At 36.9% G+C, this 25,415-nt stretch overlaps 1 protein-coding gene across 1 annotated transcript in view; it reads right to left on the reverse strand.

Annotated features, from left to right (window-relative positions):
- Window positions 1-274: 274 nt before the first annotated feature.
- Window positions 275-25,415, reverse strand: part of LOC126158603 (uncharacterized) — a 180,372-nt gene continuing 155,231 nt past the window's right edge. The window contains 13 exon segments of the mRNA XM_049916455.1: window positions 275-2,329; window positions 2,331-3,092; window positions 7,584-7,815; window positions 11,785-13,253; window positions 15,423-15,524; window positions 16,396-16,550; window positions 17,587-17,716; window positions 17,805-17,900; window positions 18,189-18,344; window positions 19,382-19,543; window positions 20,478-20,628; window positions 24,720-24,836; window positions 25,089-25,189. Coding sequence (XP_049772412.1) covers window positions 1,988-2,329; window positions 2,331-3,092; window positions 7,584-7,815; window positions 11,785-13,253; window positions 15,423-15,524; window positions 16,396-16,550; window positions 17,587-17,716; window positions 17,805-17,900; window positions 18,189-18,344; window positions 19,382-19,543; window positions 20,478-20,628; window positions 24,720-24,836; window positions 25,089-25,189 — 3,975 coding nt within the window. The 3' untranslated portion in view covers window positions 275-1,987.

Consider the following 25,415-nt stretch of genomic DNA (forward strand, 5'->3'; position numbering starts at 1 on the left):
ACATTTTTCTGGCAAAAGCACACAGTTGACCATCCCCCTCATCCCCGATTACTAAATGCCAAGATGGTTTACATCTCAAGGTCCCTTGCCCACAGTGGCCACTTTGCATTTCAGAAGTTCTTGTTTTTCTGTGTCAAATTGTTCAAGAATCTATTACTTAAGTATTGAAAACAACCATATGAGGTTCAAAACAGGTACCTCAATAATATCTTCACATGAAAGTCCCAAAACATACCTCATGCCATGACTGCTTTGAAAAAAATTATTATTTTGTCAATAAAAGTTTATTTCATAGTCTTCAAATTTACATTGGCTTTAGTTCATTTATTTGGAAAGAAAAAAAAAACAGTTCACTGCATTATAATTTAAGTAGATTTGTACAAGAAATTGTTTTAAAGATATGAAATTCAATTTCACTCCCTACTGTCAACCTAATATATGACAGTCATCTACAAACTGTGATTTAGACTTGTCCCGATGAACTTCATATGTTTGTAAGTGAGCTATTTACAGAACACAATTGTTATCAGTGAAACAGGAATATGTTTTCTATATGTAAAGGTACAATAATAAAATAACAAGGTAATATACATTTGGCAGTAAGCACCATGTTTCTCAGGGGTCCCAAATACTAGTACATGATCCTGCTTTATCACAAGAATTGTATTGTTGTAAATTATTTAAGCAGGATTAATACAGTACTTGAGGTATTTATTTTATTGTCAACAATTTTTAAATACCTTATATAAATGTAATATATATGCACATATTGAAATTATATTGTTAATATGCATGCATACTATTACTGAAAGCAACTTCACAAAATATTAGTTTTATCTACACAAAATTCTTAAAAATCTACAAATTTTATTTTACACAGATTTTCTAACTTACAATAAAAAAGGCACTACCTCATGACTAAATATTGCAGTACACAGTACTGAGAAAGTACACTGTTTCATTTTTACAGGACACAGTTTCACTGAAAAATGTATTAACAGCTCTTCAGTAATTTCAAGATAACAAATGCTCATTCAATAGTACAGCATGTTAACTTCAATAGAGAAGAAATGTAATTTGCAGAACTCCTATAATTCTGTTATTGTATTGGCAACTTTGGCACCAATGTGAATGTTTAATGATATTGTGTGTGCTTATTTCGGAGGGCCAAATTTTTTATGATCATTATTACAGTACATAAGGCTACATGTCACACAGTCTTCATGCAATATAGAGAAAGAAATTTTTCACCCTAAGTATTGCACAAATACTCATTTTTTTCCATTAATATCTGAGAGATAACACACCAAACTTAAAGAAATTGCTTTCTCCCGAAACCAATTTCAAATGACTTATCATGGCTTAGGAAAACAATTGGGTGGGGGGGGGGGGCAGAAATTTTAAATCCAAAGAAGAATGAATCATAAGTATGTTTTAAAAACTGCTATATTAAATTTCCTGTGATAACAGCTTTCATGTTAAAATATACTTTCAGGTCATTTGTACAAGAACACCAGTGATTTCAACCACTATTCTGAGTCTGGTTCCTTCTCTTAAATACAAAAATAAGGCAGTGTATGTTGCTGTGTTCTATTACAAAACTTATATTCTTATTTCTATGATTGCTTGTTTTCTCACAAGAAATATTTATTTGCAAGTAACACACAAAAGAATGTAAGGGTCACTGAACAACTGAATGAAACATTGAAATCCATTAATGACTAATTGCATATCAACCATCAGTCTTAATTCATGAAATTCACGTGACTGGAATAGTAACCGAGTATTCCAAAATTTCATATAATCACAGTTTTTTGATTCTGCAGTATATATTTGTGCCATTAAAGCAGAACTGCGAGAAATAAAGCCCTAACCATCAGCCAAGTGCCACAACAAATATTTTTATACATTCCCTATACATAATGTATTCTGTAAATATATGGAATGTAGAATGAGAGCTTTGCATGCTGTTAATATGGTAATCCTTTTAGTGTGACTCTTCTTGACCTTGAAGTTTTCCAACAATGTGTTTCACCCATCCTTTGGGTGTAGGAGCTTCTTCCACATCATCCACACTTCTCACAGGACTAACTTCAATAACAGTTGAGGCAGTTGAATGTTGAGAGCTCGTGTCACATTCGTCTTCTGGCCCTGTACCACCGGAACGCCAAAGTTCTAATTCTTTTCTGCGTTCCTGAATTGATTTGTGAATTGCGTCTGTTCCCTGTGGACTGTCAGCAGATTTAGTTGTTGAAGAATGAGTCGTGTTAGAATTTCTACAATCCTGAACAGCAGCTTTCTTGCGGGTGAGACGGACAGGTTTTGCTGGAACGTTTTGCTGGAACTGGAGGAGGTATTTTCACAGGTTTTTGAACTGGAGTAGGTGCTGGAGTAAGTACATTATTTGTAGAAGATGCAGCTGCATTATCACAGAGTTCTTCATGATCACTAAATACAGCAGAGTCCCTGAACACCTCATTCTCCAAAAATGACTCAATTGCCTCAAAAGAACGTTCATAGTAGCTATCACCTGAGCCATCACTCAGATGCAACTCATCAGACTTTTCTGAACTCATATCAGATTCCCTCTTCATATTTACACATTGCATTTCTCCAAGCCTCACAGCTTCTGAATCTATTCTAGGAGAAGTGATAGCTGTGTCAACACTTCCTCCAAAGCCAGAAGTTTTGTCACCGTCACTGGATGATGTGAAGTTGGATGAAACGGACAACACAGAATCAGGCCTTCCCTCATTTCCATTTGAGGAAGCAGGCTTAGACTGATGAATATTTGGAAAAAGTTGGCGTGGATTTGCATATTCTGAGCAATGTGCAATTCGTGCACCAAGGCTTGAGCTTCCCTGTTTGTAAATAGCTTGCAGAATGGGTGGGTTGGATGACCTGGATACTGGTGCAGGTGATGGAGAGCGATTTCCAGGAGTAGCTGGTGTTGCCACACAGTCTTCTGCATCTTCTCCCATAATAGTACGAATTCGTTGCTTGAGTGTCTTGCTGTACTGTCTGGCAAGAGCATAGACGAGTCGACTTGCATGCCTTTCGCACTGGAGAAGCTGCTCTCGCTCATGCTCAACCTGAAAATGAGAATTTTTTTTATAATAGAAAAGTAATGCACAGGTAATTGTTACATCTTCTAGCACAACTTTTACTTAGCAGGACAAAAGAATTTCAGTGAAAACTGTAGGTTTCTTGTGATAGGTAATGTTACCACATGCCTGCCTAAAAAGACTAATTCTTAATAATGAACAAATATCCATTATATGTATTGAGTATGTAATATACATATTGTTTTACTTTACCAATTAGAGCTCTGCTGCAAATGGTTTAATATTAGTGAGTTCAAAACTGGAACACATTAAACACTCAAAAAAGGTGTTTTTTATTGTAACAGAAGTGCACTGGTTTAATAGATTGGAAGTTATAATTTAGTTATGATTATCATATCTGATAATTTCATTGAAGTACTATTTTTTATTCATAGCAATTATGTGAACACTATTATAGCTTGATATTTTCTGTGACATATTGCTTGGTTACTGTAACTCATGTTAAACAGACTATATCAGATAAAATGATGATGATTTATATCTTCTGTAAAGGAAGGTTCACATATAAGAATGGTTCTGAAAGATGAGAAAGAAGAAGCTAAAAAAAACAAGGTTTGCTGTTTTGAGAACTGTTTGCCACCTGTTCTGCTTAAAGCTTGTAAAAAAAGTTGTTTACATTAATATTCCAGTTGCATTCCTTGGTTTTTTGTTATAAGAGCCTACACTACTTGTTTATTACTGAAATTCTGGTACCATGAGGCACATAAATCAGTAGAAAATTTGTGCAATGAAATAACAGAACAATTGTTAGTAAATCTAACTCTGACGTGCATTAATGAGGATCTTTCTCTATATACTTGTTCCAACGTGAATTTATTTACTATTACCCAATGACTCTTAGGTTAGATGTGAGGAAAGGAAAGCACTGTAACAGCACACTAATCAACACTGCTGTGATATTTTTAAGGGCTTATAATACAGAGGATGTTTATTTAAATGGTCTGAAGGATTGTTACAGACACATTCTACAATAAGATACTGTGAGCTGTACATACAAGTGACCTGTTAGTGTCCACTCATTGCAAAACTACTGTGTACCCATGTCAGAGAAGATATTTAGCACTGCTTTATACCTGACCTGACATAAGTTGCAGATGTTTTCTTTGATAAAACTTGTTATGTCGGTATCACAGCAGAAGCAGATGGTGGTAGTTGACTACATGTGATAAACATTTAATTGAATTAGTCATGGAAGATGAGTTGGTAGTGATACTGCTGTAAACATATCATTGATGGGATAACAAATCTAGTATGTATGAGCAGTTGCAAACTATAAAATGATTTCATTTCACGTTTGGGTTTTAATTCACTGATAGTATCTGAGATATTTGTGGTTATAATAAATATAGTCACTAAGTGTAAACTCAGCATTTTCCCCACATGTTATGTTTATGTGCTTACTCTGCAGGCCATTGTCTGCTGTGTCACATAGCAGTTCTCACAATATCAGCCAATTGCCCCTTGTTACACTCACAACATGTATACCTCCTAAGAGGTCTCTATCTTTCCTACAGTACCTTAACAAAACATGTAATGGACAGTTTGATTATTAGCCTCATTCTTAAAATTTTGGCAAAAGCTTCTGATGAATGTCATGTCTCCTCCATTGTTTTTCTTCTTCTAACATATGTGAATATGTGAGTGAACTCTTTATACAAATTAATCTGAATGCAAACACAACAGCACATCTCTGAATATGATTTTTGTTCATTCACCATGATTGCACATAAATCACATAATTAACCAGTGCTCCAAAACAACAGCTATCTTCATATATTTTCTTCACTCCTTCATAATAAGCTACATACAATTTTACATGTTCAGTAACTTCACAACATGTATGTCACTGAAATGGCATAAAGACTTGTACCAGTGCACTGAGCCACACAAAATTATATTATTATTACTTCACATACAGGATGCTTCATAATGCCTATTACAGGCTCTGAAGATCTGATCACATTCAAATTGTCTGCTTCACACTGTACACACAGGAGGATATAACATGGGAAATGTTTCAATGCCCTTGTCATTGTCACAAGTACAATTGGAACTGATGGTTGTGCCCACTTCTCAATTTGTGTTTGAACCATGAAGCAAGAGATTTGAAACAGATCCTAACTTCAAATTTATTTTATATTCAAAAAGTACATTTCCAGACATGGATTCCTTATCAAAACTTTATCTATTAAGTCTCTTCTACAACCCCTAAAAGCCTGCAATCAGAATTGTGAAATACCCTGTAGCTATCAGACTGATTATCATTAATGGTGTTAAAAAAGACAATAGAATTTTTTTCTCCTGGTTCAACAAATTATCATGTACTTACAGACATTTGTGACATATGCTGGTCACCATAATTAAAAATTACTTGTATGCCATCATTTATATATGTACAGTTTCAAATTAATGATGCATGAAATGTCATTCATGCTTACACTTCATTGGTGGTTCGCCATTCAGGATACCATATCATTCTTTTCATCAATAGAAGGTTTTCTTGTTTATGTATACTACAGTGCAGCCCACATAATGTTTTCAAACTGTCAGCCGATAACAATTTTTAATTACGCATGTTAAAAACATGAAAAGTTTCTCCACAGAGGGTGACCTACAACAGTAATTCTTTGACTTGACTCTGCATTTTATCTGATTAGTATGCTACATTCCTTTATGCTATCTGAGGGTGTCACAGAGGAGGTTGAGCTAAGAGACAATTATTAAGGGAAAAACTTCCCTATGTTGTGCCATTTCCGAGTTTTTAGCACTGAAATTAAGCAATCATGTCATTGCCCATGCAAATTCAAGCAGCTGACCAGAGACACTTGCCAAACGTGTTTTTCAGAACCTCCCCTGCAACACACTTCGAAGCTTTTCAGACTGTTTCTGAACACCCTGTATATATACATCAGCACGGGATATTAATTCTGATAACTACCACTTCTACCACACACCATCATTCTTTTTCTATAAGGTGCTATGCTCTAAAACACTAATTACTGTATTACATTATATTATGAAATGAACCTTACTTTTAGCATACTGAAATGTGTCACACTCATCATTCTCTACTTTCTTCAATGAGTTCAACTGTAGCAAATACTCAATGAAATTGAGAGGGATGTTTAAAATCACTAAAGTGCATATCAATAAGAAGCTTTCAAAAATTTTCAAATGGTACCTTTTTCAAATTAAAGCACTTATCTATCACCAGGTCTCCATAACCATATATTCATCTCTTCCACTGCAACCTCTCTCCACAATGCACCATTTTTCTTTTATCTCCAGTTCTTAGTGTTATGTTTCGTTATTCCCCATAAGTTTATTTAGCATTTTTTCTTGTCTGCTCACACTTCTCCATATTTAACTTTAGTTCAGTGTGTTTCACCTTACTGTTGCAAATTGATCTTTTTTAAATATTTAATTGGGTGTTGTTCCAGTCTACATGCTACTCCAGATGGCTTTGTTCTCAACCACTCCCATAATTGTGTTCTGTTCACTTATAAACATACAGAAATAGGAATTCCATCCATTTCTCAATTGCAATCAACAGATTTTACAACACAAGACAGACAACATTACTTCCTCGTTACATGTGCGCATACATCATCTCAAGGTGCTGTATTCAACAGCAACAGATATCTCATCATTACATATCTTGTAAAGCTAATTTAAATTGCAGATCACCATTCATTCACAGTGGCAGTTGCTGGCACATAACTGAATCTTTGAACTATAGGAAGCACAGCATTTGCAATGTTATAGTCTGTATTTAACCTTCAGCAATAGTGCTTTTCATATTTGAATAAATCTGTTAATGGTGATATGATGAAACTTTGACCTGCCTCCATAGTTGAGGCCACTAACACATGCCTTTGGAGTTGCCCTCAACTCAAAAGTAAGCCAGTTTGAATCCTACCTGTGGACGAAGTTTTCACTGTCAGAAAAGGAACGAGCAGAAAGTTTCTTATCACCAGTCTTTACACCAGTGTCCTGGATTAAGTTCCAAACCCCTCATTAGTGTCAAAGTGAGAGCAATGCAACACTGTTGACAGTGATCCATCTGTCAGCTGGGGGCATTAAGCTCAGTGGCTACCTTGGTGCTGTTCAAGTAGAGTAGTCTAAGTTCTGGCACTGAGGATCACCATCTCCCTCCTCTCATTGTCACATCACACTATAAACACATCCATTACACTTGCCTACACTCCAGAACTACATATATGACATGATGTGACATGACAATTCTGCCAGAAAAGGGGTCAATGTGCATGGAAGAAGAACACCACATGGCACATCTGAGCCAATACTGCCATAACAGTATTTACATATTTTTAGATGACACTCACTCTCCAAATGTAAGCACTCTATAAGATGGGTGAACAAAGATGTATATTATGAAAGTGATATGAATGATGACAATGTCTTCTAACAGGACACGCTTGAGAGAGTGTAACTTACCTCAAGTTCAAGAGCTTCCGAACTGCTCCTTCCAGACAGCCGACCTAACACTCGACCAAGACTTGCTTTGGATACACTTGGTCTATATATCTTGTACTCAGGATGCACATTCAGGTTATCTAGGCTTGCATCAGGAGTTGCTGTATACTCAGTGGTGCTATCTTCTTCTGTTGTGTCACCACCTACAGGAAATCTGTGGCGGCCACTATGAGAACCACTTCGGACCATGTACCTATATAGAAAGGGACATCATGTGTAAAACAATTTCTGAGGCTACTTTATACTTAGTAGAAAGTTTTATAAGGAAATATATTTAAATTTAACAATACAAAACTCTTCAAAACAATAAGAACTGATGTATTTTGTAGGTCTTCAAAGAATGCACAGTCCGGATTAGAACATCAACAATACAAGTACTACCAAATGGATGGACTGCTATTCACTGTGAAGACAACACACCGAGTTGCAGACAGGCACTATGAAAAGACTGTTATGCATTTGAGCTTTTGGTCAAAGCCTTCTTCTGAAAGGAAAACACACACATAAATACAAGCAAGCACACCTCACACACATGACCACTATCTCCAGCTGCTCCGGCCAGAATGCGACTGTGTAGCATTGAATGGAAGCAGCAGTCTGGAGTGGTGAGGAGAAGGGGGAGTGATAGCAGGGTAGGGGTACGGGGGGTGAGGATGGGGGAGAAAAGTCAGTGCTGCTTGGTGGAGCATTTGGGGATTAGATGGTGGTGGGACACAGCTGCCAGGTGTAGCATTGGGATTCTTTCTGTATAGGAGGTAGAGGGATATAGAGCGGAAATGGAGTGGGGAGTCTGTATGGGAGAGTGGAAATGGAGTGGAGCACAGTAGGGGAAAAGACCAATGAGAGTGTTGGCAGACAACAGCACACAATGATAGTGAGGGGACGTTAATTGGGAGGAGGTGATAGGACAGAGATGGCAGAAACCATTGAGTCGAGTGTGTGGGGACAGCAGGTTACTGTAGGTTGAAGCTTCTGCAGTGATAACTCCCACCTGTACAAACAAGAAAAACTGATGGTGGAGGGGAAAATCCAGATGGCCCAGGTTGTGAAAGGGCCCTTAGGGACATGGCTGCCAAGTAGGGGAAGAATGCCAATCTGCACTCCGTGTACATACCAGGTGGAGTCACTGCAGACGTGAAACGGGTCATTCTGGATGCCATGAAGAGTGCAGGGTGCAGCCAACTGCAGATGGTGGCTCACATCAGTACTAATGATGTGTGTTGCTTTGGATGGAAAGAGATACTCTCTGGTTTTGAGAAGCTCTTAAAAATGATAAAGGCTGCCAGTGTTGCTTGCAAGGCGAAAGCAGAGCTCACAATCTGCATCATAGTCGATAGGACTGATTGCAGACCTCTGATACAGAGCCGAATCGAAGGTCTGAATCAAAGGCTCAGGCGGTTCTATGACCATATAGGCTGCAGATTCCTTGACTTGCACCATTGGGTGGTTGGGTTTTGGCTTTCACTAAATGGATCAGGAGACCACTACATGCAGGAGGAAGCTATAGGGGTGGCAGGGGCTGTGTAGTGTGGGTAGGTAGTTTTTCAGGTTAGAGTGTCTTGGAGAAACACAAAAAGGGATTCAGTCTCAAATTTATCCTCGATTTGTTGGCGAAAATACTTGTTGAAATCTGGAGGTACCATAAAACATTGTCTGAAATTGTACTAAATGCGATCTCTGAAAATTAATTCGAGCAGTTAGATCATGAGCACATTTGGATAGTAAACAGTTGTGAAAACACATTTGACCTCTTAGCCCCAAATAATCCCGAGCTAATAATGAGGATCAAAATGGATACAGGGATTAGTGAAGACAGAATTGTCGTAGTGTGACTGAATATGAAAAACGTACCTTTTCGAAAAATCAGATAAAAACTCACTTGATGCCTTCCTGAGAGACAATCTCTCCTCCTTCCACAGCAACAAGAGCTGGTAAATGTAGACCAGATGTGGCTTGAATTCAAAGAAATAGTTTTGACGGCAACAGAGATTTACACCAAAAAAAATCAACACATGATTGAGCTGATCCCCCTTGGTACACAAAACAGGTCTGAACACTGTTGAAGAAACATTGAAAAATGCATGCTAAATTTAAATGAATGCATAATCTCCAAGATTGGTGACCTTTTATAGAAGCTCGAAATTTAGTGTGGACTTCAATACGAGATGCTTATAATAGTTTCTACAACAAAACTTTGTCTCAAAACCTGGCAGAAAATCCAAAGAGATTCTGGCCATATGTAAAGTATGCTAGTGGTAAGATACAATCAATGCCTTCTCTGCATGATAGCACACAACATCTCGCTTGATGCAAGATCCATACTGCAAGATGGGAAAGTTCCACAGATCACACCAATATTCAAGAAAAGCACTAAATTACAGACCTATATCATTATCATCAATATGCAGCAGGATTCTGGAACATATATTGTGTTCGAACATTATGAATTACCTTGAAGAGAACTGACTATTGACACACAGTCAACACAGATTTACAAAATATCACCTTGTCAAACACAACTAGTTCTTCACTCACACAAAGTACTGAGTATTATTGACAAGGGATTTCAAATTGTTTCTATACTTCCAGAAGGTTTTCAATGCCGTACATCACAAGCGGCTTGTAATAAAATTGTGTGCTTATGGAATATCATCTCAGTTATGTGACTGGATTTGTTATTTCCTGTCAAAGATGTTATAGTTTGCCATAACTGATGGAACATCATCAAGAAAAACAAAAGCAATTTCTGGCATTCTCCAAGGTAGTACTATAAGCCTTCTCCTGTTTCTTACCTATATAAACAATTCAGGAGACAATCTGTGCAGCCATCTTAGATTGTTTGCAAATGATGCTGTTATTTATCATCAAGTAAAGTCATCAGAAGATCAAAACAAATTGCAAAATGATTTAGAAAATATATCTGTATGGTGCAAAAGTTAGCAATTGACACTAAATAATGAAAAGCTTGAGGTCATCCATATGAGTCCAAAAGCAATTCATTCACTTCAGTTACACGATAAATCAGTCAAATCTAAAGGCCGTGAATTCAACTAACTACCTATAAATTACAATTATGAACAATTTAAATTGGATAGAACACATAGGAAATGTTGTGGGGAAGGCAAACCAAAGACTGTGATTTATTGGCAGAATACTTAGAAGATGCAACAGATGTACAAAGGACACTGCCCACATTATGCTTGTCCATCTTCTTTTGGAGTACTGCTGCACAGTGTGGGATCCTTACCAGATAGGACTGATGGAGTATGTTAATAATGCTCAAAGAAGAGCAGCACATTTTCTGTTATCAAGAAATAGGGGAGAGAGTATTACTGACGTGATGATTTGGGCTAGACGTTATTAAAACAAGAGCATTTTCATTGCGGTGGAATCTTATCACCAAATTTCAGTCACCAACTTTCTCTACTGAATGTGAAAATATTTTGGTGATGTCAACCTATGCAGGGAGAAACAATCATCATAGTAAAAGTCGGGAAATCCAAGTTCACATGGAGAGATATAGGGGTTCGTTTTTCTGTGTGCTATTTGAGATGGGAATAACAGAGAATTATTGAGAAGGTGGTTTGATGAACCCTTTGTGAAGCATTTAAGTGTGATTTGCAGAGTATCCACGTACATGTAGATGTAGATATTATGTTCAGCTGCATGTTGTACCACTGGGCAGTCTGCTTTAATTGTGGCCACAGTTTGGAGGCAGTCGTTCATCCCAGTGGACAGCTGGACCAACAGAAAAAGTTGTGGAATGATTGCAGCAGAGCTGGTATATGAAATAGCTGCTTCCACAGTTGACCCAGCCTCTGTATGGGCTGTATGGGAGGGATTTTTTGGTGTGGAAGGAAAGGCAGCTGTCGAAATGTTTGATCTGGGCAGAGCAGCCACAGACAGTGATCATGCGTGTGTGAGGTTTGGTTGCTTTTATGAACATTTGTGTGCTTTCCTTTCTGAAGAAGACTTTGGGTGAAAGCTCAAATGTTGAACACTCTTTTCCTTGTGCTTGTCTGCAGCTTAAGTGTTGTCTTTATGGTGAGTAGCAGTATACCCTTCTTATCATACTGGAGATCTTGAAATACTTATGCATTGGGAAGAGATGTATGTTGGTGGTTTAATAATAGTATAAACATTAACTCTTGAATTTTATTACCTGTCAATGTCATCGAAGTCTATTTCAGCAGCTTTGTCTGATGCTATGGTGAAGGGCCTGTCTGGATGACAGCTGCGACCATCACGACCAAACAGCCTAGTTCTGTAATTGCCCTTGCCAATGTCTTTTTCAGTCCTTCCAAATTTCTGCATGGTTGAGGAACTTAAATTTCCAGCCTGGTTAGGGCTGTCATGATTCAATTGGAAACTGCGAGGCAGTGACCCCGATTTCTTATTTGGTGTAGCTAGGTGGTCTCCTTGTAGTTTCAACCACACTGCTGGAAGTGTTGGGATATTAAGAGTATCAATTGACATTTCTGAGTTTGCTGGAAGAAATGAAGGTTCTATTGGCAGGTCATCCCTTTCTGCACCAAGAGACTCCTGGCATGTAAATGACTGCGTACGACGCAAATTTGGTGTACTCGTTTCTCTGTTGGTGTCTTCACTTTCTGCCAGTCTTCGAATTTCTTCTTGCTGTCTTTTAACACTCTCCCATATCTGTTGTAGATTATCATAATTTCCAGAACTATTTCCTTTCTCCTTGGTTTCAGCAGAGTAACTAGAACTTTGTGTGAGCTTGCATTTATGACTGTCAGTTTTATCAGTTTCCACCCTGAGGTTATTAACACTAAAAGTATGATATGGACTCCTCCCACCACTACTATTAGGTATGGTACTTTCTGTCACTGCATGTTTTGCCTGAAATGTAGTGTGCTGTCCCACACTCTCTCGCAAAGCACAGCTTGTATCCCTTTCATATTTCAAAGTAACGTAATCAGCATCAGAACCAAGAGAATCTTTGGCTTCAAGTTGAAGCAGATGCATGCTCTGACGTTTTGATCGGCTGCTTATTGATGAAGATATATTTTTTTGTTCATTACGTAGAGCTCGCATGTGAGCATGCCTATGTGCTCTGTAGCTCTGTCCTGATGTCGGCTTTGAGCTGGCAGCTGTTGAAGTGATAGCTAATGTCTCATATATACCATCATCTTCATTTTCTGTATCTGTTGTCTCATCTTTTGGGTTTGTTGTTCCATTAGAGCTCATGTAACGGTGTCGAAGACTCACATGCCTCTGTTGTTTTTTCAAGATTTTTTGAAATTCATGGTTTTGCATTAGTAACTGTCCCACAATTTCCTCTAGGGTTTTTGCTTCTTTTTCATTGGTAACTACATCTTTATCATCAAATGGCACATCAGTATCCGTTACTACATTCTCAAGTTTCCTATCACAGCTTTCACTCTCAGCACTTATATCAAGTGACGTCTGCTCAACAACTTCAAGAGATTTTGATGTATCTTCATTAACAGCCTCCCTACTAGCACCAATGTCTTCAGTTGACTCTATAGATATGTTGGTATTCTGTGGTACTGTGAGCTTTGTTGGTGTATCTGTCTTTGATGAGGAGGCTTGACTGCCTGAAGAATAGCATCCAGGTTCCGACTTACGCCTCCAACTGCCAAACCGTTCCTGTTAGAAATAAAAATTTGAATAAGTGAATTTGTTAAAAAGCATTCATACACACAAACACACACTTTTTGCAAATAAAAAATGGAAAAAATTAACACTAACATACTGATACTAACCATCACAGTCAAACGTGACCAAAAAGAATAAGAAATATCAAATTTATACACTTTATCAAGACATGAGTAAAGTGACAACAGGAAAGAAAAGATAAAATATGTAAGAGTTTGAAGGTTGGAGGTCCAGTCTGTAAGATGGGTAATGCCAGCAGTGATGGAATCACTATTATGATGTATTTTGTATGAATTAGGGGCTGGGAGACAAATGAAACTGACCCTGCATACAATTGTGATGGAACTCCTGGGATTGAAGATTTTCTATCTTTCAGGACTCTCTACAATGTCTTGATGGCAAGCTGTGTATTTGGACATGTGGAAGACTGAGTAAAAATTATCTTGAATGTATTTCCAACAGTTAAGCATCAAATAGAGCTTATGTTAACTGAGAGGTCACATAGTGCAACAGATGGTGTGTCAGTGGCATTCTGGAGACATTCGAAGCAGGATGCTGTAGCAGCATAAGAGAAAAGAAATTCCAGTGAAATCTGTATTGAGGAATGCTGAGAAATAATGGCACATCACTATGGCTCAGAGACAGACATCATTTGACACCACATGTAATGTTGAAAGATTGTTAAAGTCGTAATGGCAAAACAGTAGTTCCAACACAACAGTGATATGTTCAGTTGAAAGTAAGGCATTTGGATACCACACACAACTAGACTGAAAAGGGAATTTTAGAAGAGTGTTTCATGAAAGTGTTAGGTTGGTTGTTCATATGACACATAGTTATCTTTCACCCAGTTTCCAAGTAATAGCATAGAAGTGTTAAAGAGGTCAGGGAACAATCAAAGACTGCTGAGAAGGAAAAGTGAGATATTGTATGAGAGAGAGAGAGAGAGAGAGAGAGAGAGAGAGAGAGAGAGATGCACAAAGAAGTCTGCCAGAAAAAAGTGGAAATGTTGGTCAAAGGCAGAAGCTTTCATATTGAAGGCACTGCACCTGACAACACTACCTGCCCCAGTGATTTATACACATACTTCATACTGAGTTTTCAGATCATTGTGCATTTCCTTACTTTACTTTTGCATAGCAATAGCTCTCAAGAATATAGATTCTTAATCTTATTTTGCCAAAAGTCAAAAGTCAACATGATGAGACTGGGGCTATGAGAAAGTGCAGGTTAATTCTTACAGTGAAGTATGAACAGCAGCCAGCCACAACAAAAATCAGTGAACACTACATGTACAACATTAAGTATATGTAATTTGAAGCATGAACAGATGTCCAGTGATTAACCTGTCTGAAACCAGTAACGATGCTCTTTATTCATAATAAACAGCATCATTAACAGTGACTGGTTGTTGTTTTTACTTTATTCTAGGAATTAACTAGTATCTATTAATCTCCCTGACAGATTTTGCCTTCCATAGCCTATGCTGTAGAGTCTTGTTCTGGAGCCAAATCTAGATTGTGACTAAGCCATTATCCCCACAACTTCCTCCTACTTATCAAGCAAGGTATGCAACCGAATCTCTAAGGAATCTTGACAAGTATGGAACAAGAACTGCCAGACTGAAGTTCTGAGCTAAGCAGTGAGACAAGCTCAGATTTTGCTGCTTTGCCTGTATTTTCATCCATTCGGAAAGTTCTCTTTCCAGAGGACAGTCTACTCCATTGGGAAAGTTTTGTTCTGAAGCTTTAACTGGAAAGAAAATTAACTTCAAAAGATTTATGCAATTAGGTGCTCCTAATGCACACTTAATCAATAGTTTTTATTTTCTTTGTGAACATATGTGAGTTACACTATTACACAATAATGGAAAATCCAGGATGTAAACAACATAAATAATATGGTCAGGTCATTGCTCACCTGAATATGAATGTAATGTTGTGCAACAACACAATACGATATTATGTAAAATCACCAATTTTAACATTTTTTGCTCATCATCAAGTTTCAGTAAAATAAAATTAGAGGATGAGTAGAATTTTGAAAGGTACTGAGCTTATACAGTTTTTAAGAGTAACTATGTGCCACCCAGAATTTATCTACAGATGAGCTGTTGCTTACCCTTGCATTTGTGTATATGAGGTATGCAAGTGATATTACCTTAATTTTGGCAGGGGAGACAGAACGTAGACCTTCTCGACTCTGACTGCGATCACGACTGCTACTTGATGCTCTACGGCCTCGGTGCTGATCAGTTTGTTCCTGTAATTGTAAAGCAGTGACATGAAACAATGATTTCATTGATACTGTAAAAATAATTTAAAAGAATACACACGTAAAAAAAGGATAAATTCCAAATGTGTAAACACCGTAGCAAAAACTGAAAATGCATGACAAACTTCCATTGCTAAATTAGTGGGAACAGTGCATTTGGAAAAGGGGAGGGAGAAAGAGAGAGGGAGGGGGAGGGAGGGAGAGAGAGAGAGAGAGAGAGAGAGAGAGAGAGAGAGAGAGAGAGAGAGAGAGAGAAGGAAGGAAGGTCAGAATGTTGATGTAGTAGGGGAACTGTTTGTTGTAAATGGGTGTGCAACGAGGTCTAAAGGAGATCATCAGAGGGTAGCCAGTTTTAAGAAATGTAGAGGGGAGAAAAGGAAGACACCTTTCTCCCCTCTTGTATCATGCTGTTAACAAGAGAACTGTCACTTGTGTTTCCTTGCATAATTTAAATCCAGCATATGTAACTAGCACTTCATGTGATCAAAGCTGAAAAAGCTTTTGCTAGCTGGAATTAGGGTGACACCTGGTGATGGGTCAGGTCATGGTCCTCAAGATACTTGAAACAATAAATTAATTAAGCAGTCAAGAATTATGCCATTTCTGATACTATACTGGTCTTACAAAGTTGACTGGATCAGGTCTAACGTGCTAATATACTATCAAAAGTACATAAAAAAATACCCATTTCATTGTCTGCTCCAAAAATATCAGAAGTTAGTTCTATGCTACTACTAGGAATTTTATATTTGTGCATTTCTTACTATGATTTATATTTTATTGTATTTTCAATAACACTGTTAGCATTCTAGCTTTCTGAATGTTCATTAACATTATTATCAGGATACTACTGCCTTACCTCTGATGAGAGGCCAGTGTCAGATTTTCTACTCCTGCGCAGCCGATACCTCAATCCAGTTTCTGACTTACGCCGATTTTCTTGCTTCCTCTTTTCTAGGTATTCTGGGGCTGAATGCTGTCTCTTTGGGGCACTCTTATCTGCCATAATCTCATCTGAAATAAAAGAATATGTTAAATAACTGAACAGACAGGCTGCATCAGCATGTTTCTATATAATGTTACGATTAAACACAGAGAGGAAGAATGAAAACACTCTGACAATAGCTTTCTTTGTAATGTCTATTCTTTAGTAAGTTTTTGCAATTAATAAATTACCAAACAGATAAGAGAGAATAAACACCTAAACTGGATTATAATAGCAGTCCAGTGATAAGACGTGACAGGTAGAGTTTCAAATAATGCAGAAGGAGAAATATAGAATCAGAAGAACAAAAACTCTTTTTTTAATGCTTGAATAAGAAAAATATAGAAACAAATATTTAAATATGAATAAAATCTCAACATTTTCATAATATCTTCATTCTTCTTAGCATGTATTACAAGCAAATGAACAGAATATAAAGTGTTAGTTGTGACCTGTTCGCTTAACTGCTTTATAGTTTTGGTGTATCAGCATCCCTCCAGTATTGATCCAGACTCCATGGATACTTTTTTCTTTCCTTTCTGCTTTTAATTTCTACTAGTTACTCTCTCCTCACAGTTCTGAACAACACAATTCCAAGTGATTTCTGTATTTTGTGTCTCTATAACCTTTTTAATCTTCTGTAGCAATATGATTTGTGAAATCCAAAATTAACTAAAATCAAATTATGATAATGGAAAGCTCTAGATGAAAAGTCAACAAGCACTGAAAAGCAGACCACCACTTGGCATTGAGGCAAATAATCATTGCTGGTACAAAATATGCCCTGTCCCTTGGTAACAGAGGAAAAGGCTGGCATAATAATTTATCAAAACTGACACTTCTTTTATTCTCAAATATGGAGGCTGCTAGTGACTTTGTCTTTCCATGTACCTCTTAAAACCAAAGTTAATTCCACTATCTGTGCTGAGTTTGTTTCAGCTTGGCTTAAAACAATGCTTAAGACTGTAACACAAACTCGTAAATGAGCAATGTTGTAAACCACTTCTCCAGCAAAATAAACTCAATTAGCAAACATTGTTTAGTACACATCTTTATAATACTTACCATCTGTTCTGTTCTGACCTAGTTCCATTACAAGCTGCCTGGCATGTGATGGAATGACAGCATTATAATTTTCTAAGATTACACGTTTGAGCTGCATTGTCCATTCTCTTTTCTGCTCCAGATTGCGAGCCTAAAAAGGTGATTTCATAATTATATATTTATAAGAGCTGATATTGTTCAAGCAAATACAAATGGAACAATCGTGTAATTATACACACCTGTAGAGTATACTGCAGTCTCGGATTGTCAAAAGGTATCACATGAAAGCTAAACGGTTCACCAGGAACACTCTCAATCAACATGAGATTGGAACACTGCAAAACAATGATCAATGCTTTTCAGTTTTGTCTTCAAATAACATTATTGTTAATTTTATTGTCCAGAATTGTTTTTGTGGAAAGGAAAGGACAGCAGAATAAAATGATGGTATTGAATGCCTTATATGCTATAGTAACTATGTTCAGTCAGCACAGACTGGAAGTTTACAGATGCAATCTTTTCTACGTATAACAAGAGTGAGAACATTCATGATATCTGTGGTAATTTATGGAAATAATTGTGCAAAACACCTTACTATATTCTATTACTATTCTCATACTAACCATTATGTGTGTTTTATATCCAAGTATACCCTCTTCTTTCTTCTTGGTGATGAGTAACATTTTATCAAACAAAAATGCATGTCTCATTGCTTTTGCACCATACATCCTAAATGCACCTTCAGCACAGAGCTCACCAAATGTTGTAAGATCTTCACCCTGCAAACAAATTACAAAGGCAACACTTCAGTCTCCAAATTACAGACATCAAGCAAGCCTAGCAGCTTTGCTGAAGTTCTTTTTTTTTTATTCTGATGCTCTCATGTTCTTGTAGTCATAATGGGAAAGAACAGTTTGTAGCACAATTATAACTGAATCTGAATCAAACTTCATTGCCTTACCATTGGAGAAGCATGTTTCAAACTCATATGAAACAAGAACAAGAAATTGGGAGAGTGGTAATTACTTTTAGTCCATAGAGTAGATGAAGAGACTTGCAGTAATTACTGGCATGAGACTGCTGAAGACAAAATAAATAGTGTATTGATGACGAAAAGGGCATTTACAGGTAGTATAAGATTTGAGTCTGTGTGTCAAGACTCTTCAGGGTGGGGTCAATGCACAGAAGTCACATGAAATCAAAAATACATTACTCAGAGTACAGTTATAGAAAGAACTGCCTCCAAACTTCAGTATTTACTGCTAGAGAGCTATAAGTACTGTGTTCTTTTATATTAATGGCTGTTGTTGTTTTACTTCTTGAATTCATAAATGGCTGACCTCCAATATGCTGTGTTAAGTTAAAGATAGTCATAGACCATCATAAATATACATAAACTATGTCAAAACAATAACCAGTAAAAAATGTTTATTAATTAAGATTATTAATTTTTTAGTTTCTCTTCGTGATTCTGTCACGAAAATGTGGGTGTACAGGTTTTGACAGTAGTTACAGGAATGGTACATGGTGCATAGATGTGAAAACAGCTGGTAACAAGGAGAAATCATAAATATTGTTAGCATATTGGGGATAGTAAAATTAATTTGCAAAATTTAATTATGATTTGACTAAGTTGTGTACATGCTATCTCTCCTCACAGTACAGCTTCTCACAATATTTTTAACTCCTAAATGTAGGTAACTAAATAAAGAATTAAGACCAGGACTAAATTTTTAAGTATTATGTGCTTAACCACACTGTTAATTTACAAAGAGACAAGTAGATACAAGAATGTACTACACGAAGTTCTACACACCTCCCAGCCGTACAGTAAACTCTGAATCTCTTGCACTCGTACTGCATGTTCATGACGTCTCTTCATATTATTGATATGATGAGCGATGCCTGTCATTGTTGAGAGGGCATCTACAATATCGCTGTAGCCTTCTGCTTCATAAACATAATGCTTCACTATATTCTGTAATGTAAATTGTTTTATATTAAGATTTGCATAATCTAAAACTAAAAGTGAACACTACAGTTATTTTGTGTGTGTGTGTGTGTGTGTGTGTGTGTGTGTGTGTGTGTTAGAGAGAGAGAGAGAGAGAGAGAGAGAGAGAGAGAGAGAGAGAGCATCTGCTACTAATAGTGATATGCACTGTATAAAAATGAAGCACATGAAATCAGCTCCAATGTTAAGACCCATAAAGTTGAACAACTTTCTGCTAAAAAAAAATTTCCATGTACAGCGAAAAAACAGAAAAACAATGTTGAAGTTTTATAAAGAAAATTAATTTTAAAGAGCATTTCAGGCAACTTTTCAAAATAATTGTCATACTATTTGATACTGTACAGTTTGTTCACTGAGTACTCAAGTTCAAAATATTTCATGTAATAAATGAGACAATCTAGTGCATCACTATTAATTCTTACATGTGAAAGCCTTCCTTTAAATGCACATACTACTTTATTCTACTTACACCTTGAAGCTTTTCTATCATATCTGTACCAGTCTGAGTCTGCAGCAGAATCTACAAGAACTTAGGATTCTACTTTAAAATCAAACTTATCCACCAGATGCACATCCACGCAGAGGTGGAAGTATGCAATGCATCAAAATGGGATGAACTTTTCTAGAATTCCTCCAGTTTCTGGAAGAGAGTGACTTGGATGCTTACTACAATGTTGCATTACACAAAAGGAGAATATCTAAAGCATTTGTACTAACACTAATGTCCTTTCCCCTTTCCTCTCGTTCAAGACAAATGTACAACATAGTTTAGAATGTGACACATAGAATTAAAATACTGGTGGAAATTAAAACATAATATCTACGAAGAGTAAAAAGATTAGCACAGACAATAACCATTACTAATAGCATTGATGGTCAATAGGAAGCATATTTCTTTTACCTGAAGCAGAAGGTGGTACTTCAATATCCTTTGTACAGGCTTCAGCAGATAGGAACCTAGTGGCAAGGTGTGCTGTAGAGATGCCTGTCTCTCTCGAAATAACCTCACTATGTCCTCCTGGCGCATGAGTTCAGTCAGAAGCGACACAGTTCTGCAAAATAATTAAATGTTAATTTCAGTACAAACAAGGAATTGCTTTTAATTTTATAACAACCAGAAATTTCTAAACAGAAATATGGGTAGTAAAATTATGACATAGGCCTATATGTAGTTTACTTTTTGCATTTCCATATCATGACAACATAAAGGTAATCAATTACCAGAAGTTGAAGAAAGTGATTCGAGGCATTTTTGTCAAGTTAGACCTTTACAAAAAATCATCTGGCGAAAATATATACATGAAGTTTCCATTTCCTTTCAAAACACTACTTCTTTAAACATTTACTGTACACTGTGACAATAGGATTGAAACTCATATAGCGAATCCAGTAACACAACCTTAGTTAGTTGCCAGGTAACTTGGGGCACTACAAGGTTGTCAGTCCATCATCTTGTTTATTTCATCTCACAGTAAACAGAAGCTGATTTCATTGCATTGTGTTCATGATTACAACTGCTGAAGTGTTTTTCACTCTTTGAATGCTGCACATATTCTGTTTGATTTTTGCTTGGATATGTTATATTGTATGGTGTAAACAACTCCATACTTTCTTTTGCTTCATATAAAACAAAAGCTGGTTTTGCCACATGGTGTTATGTGGACTCATGTACATTTGCCTAAGAATCCATGTGTGAACTGCTCAATTTAAATGCAATGTGAATATATTGTTTGTATTCTACTTTACGTCCTTTCTTTAACATGCTCTCATTTAATGGAGAACTTTTGACAGAACTGGTATTCAACTTTATTGCATCTTGTAATGGAATGAGTATGCAATTCTTCTTTGAATGGTTTTGGTTCTTGGCAGTGAATATACTCTGTAGTAAAAATGACAATTCTGTCAGAAGCTGCTAATGCGAAACTCTCCAGTAAATGTGAGAAGTACAAAAAATGTATGCAAATGAAATTAAGTAAAACACAACACAGTTAACCCTTTATTTGGTAATGTTTCTCTCAAGCAACATCAAATTTGCACACTGTTTTCTATTACATGCTTCAAGTTTCATCCTTGGATGGGTAATCGTGCATGCCAGTAATGTTTAAGCTCTCGTATACAGCTACACTCTGTTGTCACTGGTGAAAAGTTTCAGAATAACGTGCAGCTTTAGGAGACATTGTGCAAGGTCATATTGCAGTTTCTTTCAATTTTGTGCTGCTGCTGTTTGTTGTGCAACAAAAACTGTTTGTAAATGGAAACAAGAAATGCTGAAGGTGAGTTACTATACAAATGTTTTAGCAAATTCTTACCCGGGTCATGGCAAAAGGACTTATCTTTCTTGGGAAGAGGAAACCTGGCTTTGAATATTTGATGGACGACAAGGCCAGAAGCAGAAGAACAAAAAGAAGAAGAAGAAGAAAACAGCAGCTCCTGAGCTGCTGAATGATGTACAATATGATCCCCTCAGGGACAGTTGACTGTAAATTGAGGAAAATGTAAAACTGTGCTGTGTGCCAAAAATGAATTTTTTTCACATGCAGTACTGCAAAATGCAACCATTTTTTCAGCCACAGGAACAATATTGTAGTACTTTCATTGTAGCATTCTTGCATCGTTTGTGGGCAGTGATACTTGCAGGTGATGTGCTGTATTTTGCAACAATGCACGTAAAATTGTTCACATGACCATATACATCTACTTCAAGTAATTTAACATTTTTTTCATCACAATATTTTTGCGTGTGCCAAATGAAGGACACAAAATTTACTCCGCAAAATCTAATGGATTTGAGCAAAAATCAAGCAGAATACGAACAATATGCCTACCATGCAGTTCAAATAGTACATTTCACACAAGAAATCATACGAGGGATACAAGGTTTTGATGAAACAAGCTTCTATGTCCTGTCCTGCCAAATGACTTTTAGATTATGACATATGGTATGGTGGAATTATTTCGACGTCATAACTGCCACTCTGTCGAAATTTCAATATTGGGTTCTACAAATAAATTAATTTACAATCAAAAGCCGACCATGATGTCATTTACAAAATTTTACGTGACTGTGAACCTCTGTTACGAAAAGTTAATCCTACTTTTTATTGAGATTTATCGAATATATTGATTTGAAATGCCATTAAAACCTTTTGGTTTATAGACACGCACGATACTATTTGAGTACGACGCCGACCCATAAAGAATAAACTAAAAATATTGTCATCTCAATCGTGTTTTTGAATTACGGATACTCGCGTCATATTTTCTGGTATTCAAAGTTTACTGCCACGCCACTTGGAACGCTGCTGTCGTTCGATTCCGTATCGTAACAAGGTATGTCCTCACGTTGCCAATAGCAGACGGACAAAAATAAAAGAGCATGTACAAAATTTTGCGGAAAAAACACATGTACGCATGGGCGTTCTCGTATCCGCACGTTGCTTCACTGAACAAGCAGTCTCCTATGTACCCCAGCCTTTGCCTGGGAGCTTGTGTTACTTTATTGTGACGATAATGCGACAGAAAAAAAAACAAAAAAGAAACGCTAAAGCAACTGTAGGTAAAGTATATAAACAGAGGTACGAGAAATACAAAGTGATGACGACGTTTTGTCTCCAAATTTCATGAGGAGGCTACAACGAGATTTTCTCCTTGGTAAACTGAAGCGATAAGGCTAGAAATAAACTTTTGTTAGCTAGTAGCTATGTATTTGTTTGAATTATTTATTCCTCATTTCAAAACAAATCATTTCAATTCTATCAAATTTATAGCTTGTAATGTGGAATAATTTTAATTTATTATTTGAATGTTTTGTAGCTCTTTTCACTGTAAAAAACGCCTAAGCTATTAGCATATTTTACTCCTACGTAATACTACAATTTATATCTATTATCATCTGTAAATATTGTTATCATATATAATTGTGATTCATTCTATATTCATGCAATTCTCAATACTGGATCAAGGGAACACACATATATAAATAAAAAATAAAAGGTTATTAGTCCTGAAACTGTGAAATAATTAAGAGAAATTCTTTGTCGTTATATGAAGGTTAATTTACTTTTAATGCGTCATATGTAATTGAATCATGAAATATATGTAGATTAACATCCTCAGACTCTACAAATTTGGGAATTTCTATGGACGCCAGAATCCACTAGAACGGAGGTCGCGTTTTCCAGTTTCGTATCTTTTTGCATCATCAGTGTAATTCATTTCTATTTTCAGTAACTAGTTTGATGAGGAGCTACACACACCTCATAACTTCCTTTGTTCACATGTCAGGCTCCTCAGTTGTTGTGCTTTTAAGTCACCATGGCAAGAATATTCGTCCACAGTTTTCTTGCTTTGAAAGATGCGGTATCTTATTCTGTACAAAAATATGATCGGAGCCTTTTTATCCAACACGTGACGCTCAGGTCAACATACCTCGGACTTTTATTCAAATAATCTTCGCAAGCAGCATTCCACAAGACTATTTTCTTTGTCTGTAATCATCTACAAACGTGAGCGTGCTTCCTTTGGAGTCAACAGACGTTATTGCAAAGAATCGCTTTACAGCGTAACCTCAACAGACTACACTATCAAACACATATGGGCCCCAGCTTCCTATCGTCTACTAAAAATCGCAAAGATTACCGCCGAAGGCCCCTTACGCACGGCTTCTATTTCCAGGAAATTATACATGCACAAATGCGCATGCGTAGTTGCGCTGTTGGAAATTAATGGGCATGCGCAAAAAAGAACACAAAAAGGTAGTGTGGACGCACCTTTATATTTTGTTCCGTGCTATACACAAACCAAACATACTCTACTAGTTTGTCAACGGCCACTGTTTAGAAAACAACAAATGACAAATTTTGAAACAACAGAGCCTTCTGGCAGTCGTCCGTAGAAACTTGAAAGGTGCCTCTCTTACCAAGTGTGAGATTTTCCATCTACAGCTGTTTTGCAGTAGCAGAAGTCTCTTAGAAATGGTGTAAAAATCACGGCACCCAGAAATGCCTTCTCAGGATACGAAATGTCATTGAGCACCATGTAAAACTGAGCTGTTTTTGTGAATGAAGATTGTATTTATGTACATACGAATCTGAATTCTGAAGTACGGTATAGTGTCACAGTTGTTTAAAGATAACGGATTTACCTTGGATAATTCGTGCAGTACTGAGTGTAGATGGAAAACCCTGCATTTTTCCGTACAAAGCAGCGCGCCACCTTCACAGGATCCAATCCACACTGCTCTAGTTCCTCAAGAAACCCTCTGCAAAAATGAGAAACATTGGCATATGAGGAAAGCTTTGCATTACTGGTACAGTAACAATGCCTTAGATTATCGAGAGCTCAGTAGTGTGGTATACTCTACTTTTCGTAACGGAATGGAGTGAGTCACGTATACTGGTACTTATTTCACAAAGTGAATGGCTGTTGTCCCCAGTCTGTTAAATTCTGGTTTTGGTTACATGTACACAGCATTAAAAATGTGAATTAAGTATGTTCGTGCAATATCGCTCACCTGTTGAACATGTATATTTCTTCAATGTTGTTGAACAAGTCTTCGAGCTGTTTCTCAGTCAGAGGACAGTCTGGGCTGGACCGCCATTTTTCCAGGTAACCCTGCAGACAACAATTTTACCCTATTAGCGCCAACTAAAATGTTTATGTACTGCTTACACGCTCTAATAAATTTGTACACAAGTATGACGCACACGCGTCACAATTTCAGAGATCTATCATGGACAAAATGTTTGAATCTGGGAGAGTACTTGAGAATGCAAACGTTTTTAAAAGTAGGGAAGCTATTAATGCCATCTTATAATGAAACAGGTCACCACAAGCATTG

The sequence above is a fragment of the Schistocerca cancellata genome, chromosome 2 (assembly GCF_023864275.1).
Source record: "Schistocerca cancellata isolate TAMUIC-IGC-003103 chromosome 2, iqSchCanc2.1, whole genome shotgun sequence".
NCBI classification, from domain to species: Eukaryota; Metazoa; Arthropoda; class Insecta; order Orthoptera; family Acrididae; genus Schistocerca; species Schistocerca cancellata.